This window comes from Galeopterus variegatus, unplaced genomic scaffold (assembly GCF_000696425.1).
Source record: "Galeopterus variegatus unplaced genomic scaffold, G_variegatus-3.0.2 Scaffold1795, whole genome shotgun sequence".
NCBI classification, from domain to species: domain Eukaryota; kingdom Metazoa; phylum Chordata; class Mammalia; order Dermoptera; family Cynocephalidae; genus Galeopterus; species Galeopterus variegatus.
Window position 1 is genome coordinate 226,764 of NW_007727906.1, and position 9,185 is coordinate 235,948.

Consider the following 9,185-nt stretch of genomic DNA (forward strand, 5'->3'; position numbering starts at 1 on the left):
TGAGCAACAGGGCCCTCCGGGTTCGTGGCCTGGGGAGGAGCCCGTTCTAGCGTTTCTGGGCAGCAAAACGAAAGCCCTCCTGTCTTCGTCTTCATGGTTAACCCTGCTGAAAGGGGCCATGTCCTTTTTTGCTGCCTTACTGTAGAGGTCCAGGCTCAGAGAAACAAAACAGGAAGATTAAGGGGCAACGCAGAGGATTCTGAGTGAAGTTGAGGGTTTCCAGTTTTAGGTTCCCGGAATACTTCAAAATGCGAGAAAAGCCACGAAGGAGAGCTGCAGATTGTGCTATGTTAAAGTCTCTGACTCTGTATTCTCATTTAGAGATGATGTCAAAATCTTGTTGTGAATGGGAGGCTGAAAATGACCCTCCTGTCCCCTCCCCAGTCCTGCCAGGAACCAGTAGGACGAATCACACACATGCAAAGATAGTGGTTTTTTCTAATGTTTATTTTCCTGGTTGTAAAAGTAGCACATGAAGAGCATTGGGTTTGGTGAGAACGTTTTGAGCCCTGACTCTGTCACATACCACCTGTAGGATAACATACCACTAGTCACTTCTCAGAAATGCCACTTCCTCATCTGGGAAACAGGATAAGGGGTCCTACCTTGCTCACTCTATAGATGGCAGTACAGAGCAAATGAGATAACAGAGGGGAAGCACTTGGTAAATTGGAAAGTGCTGACAAATATAAGGGGTTAGTGTCACCACCCTCAGCTGAGGTAGCACCAAAGTCTGAGCTCCTGCCCCTCCCCTAGCCCCTAAATATACACACAAATGGAGGGTGACTTGTAGTTTTGGTTTGATGGAGTGGGGGGAGAGGCCACACAAATTTTCCTCAGGCCTGGCCAGCTGGGACCTCATTGGGGCCCTTCCAGAATCGGGCATCAGCTGTGGCCAGCTGGGTGAGGATCTCCTCCAACTCCGGCCCATCCTCTGGGAAGCGCTCGGAAAAGGATTGGATGAGGCCGGCAGCAGAGGCTTCATACTCAAGAAGCTGCACTTCTGAGCCTGGGGAGAAGACGGAGAGAAAACAGCAGCTGAAAAATGGGGATATTAACCATTCCTCATGGGTTGTTGGGAGTTGATCCATGGAAAGTTTTTACCCAGTGCCTGGCACATGAAAGTCCTCAAAAGTTAGCTATCATCGTCATCATCACCACTGTTTTTTTAAAATCCCACCTGTTCTTCAGGTCTAGTTTAACCAGCACTTCCTTCCGAGAATCTTCCAGGATCCTCTGGAAGATAGATGCGATCTTCCCTCCTCTTAAGAGTTCAGAGCACTGTTTATATCTTTTGAGCACTCACTAATGCTTCTCTTGTATGATTATCTATCTCCATGTCTTATCATTCCCAATGGGCTGTGAACTACTTGAGGGCAAGGCCTGGGTCCCCTTCATCTCTGGATCCCCAGTGACTCCTCAATGGCTCACACAGGGCTGGACATGTCAAAGCAATGGTGATATTGTCCACGTGGCCAGCATGACTTGTTAATTCACGCATTTGACAGACACTGAGCAGCTCCCGTGGGCCAGGCCCTTGCTGGATGCTGGGATGTGCTGTTCCTACTATCATGGAGACAGGACTCACAAGAAAATGACCCAGCATGATGGGCACATGAGGAAAATGAAGCTGGTGAGAGAACAGAGAAGGACTGAAGGGGTTAATTTAGGTGGAGGGGTCAGGGACAGCCTCTTTGAGAAGGTGTCATTTAACAGGGACCTGGATGATGAGAACTGAGAACAACTATAGCGGCAAAGAGCTGGGGGGAAATGGTGCCAAGCAGAGGGAACAGCCTGTCCAAAGGCTCAAGAGCTCAGGGGGCTGCAGAAATGAAGGGGACCGGGTGCCTGGAGTGCAATGAGTCAGGAAGAGGGGTCACTGAGGCTGGGGCCAAATCTCAGGGAACCTCTGGAGGGCATGGGAAAGAGTTTGAAATTCACCTCTTAATAAATTTTTTTTTTTTACCAATAATAGGTAATGACTTTTTACAATTTTTTTTTTGTGGCTGGCCGGTACAGGGATGGAAACTTGGACCGTGGTATTTATAGCACCACATTCTAACCAACTGAGCTAACTGGCCAGCCTGATATTGACTATTTATTTATTTTTTTAGCGGCTAGCCAGTACAGGGATCCAAACCCTTGACCTTGGTGTTACAACATGGCACTCTCAGCAAGTGAGCTAGCCAGCCAGCCCATTATTCCATTTAACTCTCACAGCTGCCCGTGACGTATGGAGGTGAGCAATACATGCTCTTAATCTGACTCTTGGCTCCTCCAGTAAAAAGGTAGAAGCCTTGTGCAAATTACTCCCTGTGCCTCAGTTTCCTTATCTGTAAAATGGGGATAACGAAACACCTACCTCATTGGGTTACTGTGAGGATTAAAAGGTTAATCCACAGAAAGCACTTAGAACTTGAAGGAAGTACTTCAGCTTCACTATAATATCAGCACACAATCAACACTGGCTTTATGAATGAAGACACCAAAGCACAGAAAAATTAGGTGACTACACCAATGTCACAGGGTGGATCTGAAGCTGGTGCTCTAACCACTCCACGGCACCACCTCATCTTAGGTGCCTCAAGTGACAGGTGTCAGGAAAGATGAGTCAAGGGGTGACAGGGAAGTGAACACAGGCACTGGAACCCCAAGGGCTTTTAATACAAAAGGTACAAGCTCCATGCAGACAGGGTCAGGGCTTTTGGAAGTGCAATTGTCACCCAAGAAGGGAGAGGGACAATGGAGCTATTGATCTTCCTCATAGACGTAGCTGAGTCACACTGTCCCTGGGTTCCACTCAGTTTGCAGGATCCCACCTCCCTGCCTGAGCAGACCTAGAGCCTGGGCACCCAACAGGTCTAATTCTCTGGTACCCTGCCTGGCCTCCCCATAAGCCTAGTGTCTGTCTGCTCCGCTAGCCCCTGCTTTGCCTGCCTTCCTCAAACCCGCGGCTTACGACCTGCACGATGCTCTGCGTGTGTGTGGGTGGGTGGGTGGGTGGGTGGTGGTGGTGATGGTAGAAGCCAAAGTTTTGGCCTGAGGTTTGGCATGGGAAGGACTGTGGCAGGGAGGGACCCAGGTAGCCTTCCCTGAGTCCATAATGTGTCCTTTGTGCTCCCATTGGCCCTGCATGACCCCCCATCAGAGGGGGCTTAAGAGTCCATTACCTTCGAGGCGAGTGTTGGGCTGAACGATGAGCTTCCGAGATTCCTTGCGCAGCAGCACCGTGTCCCTGAGGGTGAGGAAGCACTCGGGGGGCGCATCAGTGACTGCTGCGTACCCCTCGTACAGGGCCCGCCCTCCGGCCACATCCCCTGTGGACTTCAGCACCTGTGGGAAGGAAGAAGCATCTGGGGTGCAGATGCTCACCCTGCATCCTCAGGGCCCTGTCAGGGGCCACAGCCGATTGTTCCCAGCCCTGGATGGTCTGTGCTATGCTTTGAATGTGTCCCCTCCAAAATTCAGGTGTTGACACTTAATGGCTAATGCAATGATATTAAGAGATAGGGCCTTTAAGAAGTGATTATGCCATGAGGGCGCTCTCTTATGAATGAGATTGAGGCCCTTACGAATGAGGCTTTCTGCAGTGTTTGGCTCTCTTGCCATTCTGTCTTCTGCATGTGAGGACACAGGGTTCTTCCCTCTAGAGACTGCAGCAATAAGGCACCATCTTGGAAGGGGAGAGCAGCCCTCACCAGACAAGGGAACCTGCCAGCACCTTGATCTTGGACTTCACAGCCTCCAGAACTGTGAGAAATAAATTTCTGTTCTTTATAAATTACTTAGTCTCAGCCTTTTGTTATAGCAGCACAAACAGACTAAGACAGTCTAGAAAATGCTTGACTCTGTCATTTACAGGCTGTGTAACCTCCGACAAGTTATTAAACCACTCTGAGCTGTTACACCTAAACAGGAATTGTATCTGCCCTCTCATGGTATTATTGTGCTGAATGACTGGGAAACACAGGTCAAGTGCTTAGCACATAATAAATGCCCTCTAAACGGGAGCTAATGTTTCTCATTTGATTATCTCGCTTGATGTGTAGACAGGCAGGTATTCCCATCACCCTCTTTCTAAAATAAAACATTTGACATACACAAAATATACAGTACATATGTTGTAAAAAATAATTAAAAAGACACCCATACAAGCACCACCCCATTTAAGAGTTAGTCCAGCTGCCCCGTACTTGACTTCCCCTGTATCCTCCCCCATCTCAGGACACCACTGTTCTCAATTCCGTGCTTATTATTCCCTTGCTCTCCCTGAGTTTTACTCTCAATCATATATTATAGGTTGAGTATCCCTAATCTAAAAATCCAAAATCTGAAATGCTCCAAAATCTAAAATGTTTTGAGTGCTGACACGTCGCTCAAAGGATACATTCATTGGAACGTTTTGGATTTTTGGGTTTTCAGATCAGCAATGCTCAACTTTTAAGTATATAAGTGCAAATATTCCAAAATCTGAAAAAATTTGAAATCTGAATCACTTCTTTCCCCAGACATTTCAGATAGGGGATACTTCTAAGTTTTTGCCTGTTTTTGAACTGTATATATTCTGATTTGCTTTTACTGTTTGAATTGTTTGAGATTCACCTGTGCTAATGCATGCAGCTACAGTTCTCCCTTCTCACTGCTGTATAGTATTCCACTTAAAAACATACAACTTAATCTTCTAATGTTGATGTGTAATTTGTACTTTTTGCTATTAAATGCTGCTGTGAACATCCTGTATGTCTCCTTGATGGAGTTTGGATGTGTTGTCCCCTCCAAAAGTCATGTGGAAATCTGATCCCCAATGTGGCAGTGTTGGAAACTGATTGGGTTATGGGGGCAGATCCCTCATGAATGGATTAGTGCTGTCCCTGGGCAAGGGGGATTAATGAGTGAGTTCTCGCTCTATTAGTTCCCGTGAGAGCTTGTTGCTTAAAAAGACCCTGGCACCTTCTCTCTCTTGCTCTCTCTCTCTCTCTTGCTTCCTGTCGCCATGTGATCTGCTTGTACCCCCTGGATCCCTGCCACTTTCTGCCATGAGTAGAAGCAGCCCGAGGCCCATGCCAGATGCAGCTGTCCCAGAATCACAAGCCAAATAAACCTCTTTCCTTTATAAATTACCCAGTCTCAGGTATCTCTGTTATAGCAACACAAAACAGACTAACACACTCCTAATGAACAGATGTAAGTTTCTGCAGGAGAACTGATGGTCCGTAGGTCATGTGAATGCTCAACTTTAAGAGGCGATGCCAACAGTCTTTCTCAGAGTTGTTGCACCAGTTTACACTCCTGGAAGCAGTGGGTGGCAGTCCTTGTTGCTCAGTCTACTTGGTGGATTTTGGCAGTTTTAAATTTTTGCCAAGCTGGTGGGTATAAGTTGTATCTCATGTGGTTTACGTTGTAAACCCCTGCCTGATTACTGACAAGGCTGAACATCGACCCTTAAATTGCTGGTCCATTCATCTTCCTCTTCTGTTCATTTTTGCTTACTTTTCTGTTGGGTTGTCTTTACTTCTTTTTTTTTTTTTTAAGTTCTTTATATATTTTAGATACGAACCTTTTGTAAGGATGTTGTAAATACCCTATCCCAGTTTAAGACTTGTCTTCTCACCTTCTTTATGGTAATTTTTGATGAATAAGTTCTTTTTAATGTAGTCAGAAGGATCAGTCTTTCCCCTGATGGGTTGTACTTTGGGGGTTTGAGAAATTCTCCTTCACCCTGAGGCCCTAAAGATATTTGTCTCCCAGTTTTATACCTGCCCGTCGCCTTTAAGCCTTTAAGCTCTCTGGGACTGATTCTGTGCTTGGAATAAGGTAGAAATCCAGTTTGTTTCCCCATAAGGATAACCTGTTCTCCCAGCACCACTCCTTAAATGGCCCCTCCTTTCTCCAGCGATCTAGAATGCCACGTCCATCATGCACCAAGGAGCATCCGTGCCTGGGTTCTTGGTTCTGTTCCACTGACTGATTTGTCTATTGCTGCCCAGTACCACACTGAACTTAATATATGCATTTAAGGCTTTTAGGTACCATTTAGCTACATTCTACATATTTTGATTTGTTTTATTTTGTTTTGGTCAGCTCTAATTATTTTCTAGTTTTTGTTCAGATTTCTCATTTAAGTCACAATTTATTTTGAAGTGCTTTAACACTTACATACACACACACTTTAAATTACCATTTTGTTACTGACTCCTAACTTAAATTCACCAAAATTAGAAAATAAGTCATTATGTGATTGCTCTTTAAAGGTAATGAGCCTTTTTTCTATGGCCTATGATGGTCCATTTTTATTCGGTGAAAATGAGGTATGTTCTTTAATTGGTGTTAGTTTTTATACACGTTTATTAGATCAAGCTTGTTATTTGTGTTATATCAAATCTTCTATATCTTATCTATTCCTTGTCTTACTGATCTGTCAATTTCTTAAAGTAGTAAAACCTCCCCCTTATAATAGTGAATTTTTTGATTTCTCTTTTTAGTATACAAGATTTTAATTTATATATTTTCATGCTATATTATTTGACACATACAAGTTTAGGATTATTATAGCTTCCTGGTGAACTGAACTTTTTATCTTCATCATTATCAGTATTATTAGATTTTATCTAATAATGCTTTTTGTGTGACTTTTTTCTGTGACTTTAATACAGCTGTAATAGTTTTCTTTCACTTAGTATTATTTTTCTCTATCCTTTACACTCAATCTTTCTTTTTTTTTTTTTTTTTAAAAGATGACTGGTAAGGGGATCGTAACCCTTGACTTGGTGTTGTCAGCACCACGCTCACCCAGTGAGCAAACCGGCCATCCCTATATAGGATCCGAACCCGGGGCCTTGGTGTTGTCAGCACCACGCTCACCCAGTGAGCAAACCGGCCATCCCTATATAGGATCCGAACCCGGGGCCTTGGTGTTGTCAGCACCGCACTCTCCCGAGTGAGCCACGGGGCTGGCCCTACACTCAATCTTTCTATGTCTTTATGTTTTTAAGGTTATCTCTCTTTTTTTTTTTTTCCCTTTTTTGTCTTTTTTCGTGACCGGCAACGGATCGCAACCCTCAGTGTCGCGCCCGTACTGGACCGGGACCGGCAATGGGATCGCAACCCTCGGTGTTGCGTCCGCACCTCTCTCAGCCAGCGAGTGGCTGGTCTGTATGTGGGATCCGAACCCTCGGCGGGAGCGCTGCCGCGCTCTCAAGCGGCGCACTGTAGCAGTGTGCCACCTGGCCGGCCTTTTTTTTTTTTTAAAGGTTATCTCTTATAAACAGATAAAAATCTTATTTTTTAATTGAGGCTGACAATCTCTGTCTTTGAAGTAACGAGCTTAGTCTACATTTTATTACTGACATATTTGGAGTTATTTCTACCTTCTTATTTTGTGCTTCCTATATCCCTGCCTTTTCTGATCGTTGTTTTCCTATGTGTTCTATTTTGTTTTCTTTTTTTAAAAAATTGTGGTAAGAACTCTTAACATGAGATCTACCCTCTTAATGCATTTTTAACTGTACAATAGTGTTGTTAACTACAGACACACTATTGTACAGCAAATCACTAGAACTTATTCATCTTGTATAAATGAAACTTTATACCTATTGAATAGCATGTCCTCATTCCCCTCCCCTCCAGCCTCTGGCAATACCATTCCACTCTCTGCTTCTATGAGTTTGACTATCTCTGATACCTCATATAAGTGGAATCACACAGTATTTGTACTTCTGTGACCAGCTTATTTCACTTAGCATAATGTATTCAAGGCTTATCCATGTTGTTGTAAAAGGCAGGATTTCCTTCTGTTCTTCAGGCTGAATAATATTCCAGTGTATGTATACACCACATTTTCTTTATCCACTCTTCCATCCATGGACATTTGAGTTGTCTCCATATCTTGGCTATTGTGAATAATGCTGCAAGGATGGTGGGAGTGAAAATATCTCTTTGGAATCTTGATTTAAATTTGTTTGAATGAATACCCAGAAGTGAGATTGCTGGACTATATGGTGGTTCTATTTATAGTTTTTGAGGAACCACCACATTGTTTTCCACGGCAGCTGCACCATTTTACATTCCAGTCACCAACAGGACACTAAGCTTCCTATTTTCCACCTTCTCGCCAACACTTCTTACCTTTCGTTTTTGGATAATAGCTATCCTAAAAGGTTTTGGTACGCATCTCTCTGATGATTAGTAATGTTGAGCATCTTTTCATATACCTGTTGGCCAGGGGAAATGAGGGCTTGCTATTCAATAGGGATAAAGTTTCATTTGTATGTTTTCTTTGGAGAAATCTCCTTGGCCCATTTTTTAAATTGGGTTATTTGAGATTTTTTTGGCAATACAGTTGTAGGTCTGATTCTTTTTCCTCCTCCTTATCTTCTTTTGGATTGCGTTTTAGAGTTATACTCTCTATTTTTATTATTTTAGAATTTACCCTAGAAATTACAGCATGCACACTTAATACAGTCTGATGCTACTTAATATATTTATCTTCTTCTCAAATTATGAAAGGATCTCAGAGTATCTACTCCAATCCCATGACTTATATGCTTCTGTGATCCAGTATTTAATTTTTTTCTTTTAATTTCTATTTTGTTTTTGGGTTTATTTGGCGGGGGGGGTTGCTGGCCAGTATGGGATTCAAACCCTTGACCTTGGTGTTATAACACGGAGCTCTGGGCCAGCCCGTGGCTCACGCGGGAGAGTGCGGTGCTGATAACACCAAGGCCACGGGTTCGGATCCTATATAGGGATGGCCGGTTGGCTCACTAGCTGAGTGTGGTGTTGACAACACCAAGCCAAGGGTTGAGATCCCCTTACCGGTCATCTTTTTTTTTTTTTTCCTTTTTGTCTTTTTTCGTGACCGGTAACAGGATCGCAACCCTCAGTGTCGCGCCCGTACCGCGACTGGCAACGGGATCGCAACCCTCGGTGTCGTGCCCGCACCGCGCTCAACCAATGAGCAGACCGGTCTCTATATGGGATCCGAACCCTCGGCGGGAGCACCACCACGCTCCCAAGCGCTGCACTCTACCGAGTGCGCCACCGGGCTGGCCCTCGGGTCATCTTTTTTAAAAAAAGAAATAAATAACACGGAGCTCTAACCATCTGAGCTAAACAGCCAGCCCAAATTCTCTTCTTTTTTTTTTTTTTTGTCTTTTGTCTTTTTCCGTGTCCGGCAACGGGTCGCA

General features: G+C 44.3%; 1 protein-coding gene across 2 annotated transcripts in view; it reads right to left on the reverse strand.

Annotated features, from left to right (window-relative positions):
- Positions 1–427: 427 nt before the first annotated feature.
- DPP3 (dipeptidyl-peptidase 3) overlaps positions 428–9,185 on the reverse strand; it is a 23,260-nt gene continuing 14,502 nt past the window's right edge. The window contains exons 16-17 of one of the 2 annotated variants that reach the window (XM_008578995.1): positions 3,171–3,333; positions 428–1,009 (exon numbers count right to left, since the gene is read on the reverse strand). In XM_008578995.1, the coding sequence (XP_008577217.1) occupies positions 837–1,009; positions 3,171–3,333 (336 nt within the window). In that variant the 3' untranslated portion in view covers positions 428–836. Of the gene's footprint in view, positions 1,010–3,170; positions 3,334–9,185 lie in introns of those variants that run through there. The other variant, XM_008578996.1, reaches the window with a different exon arrangement.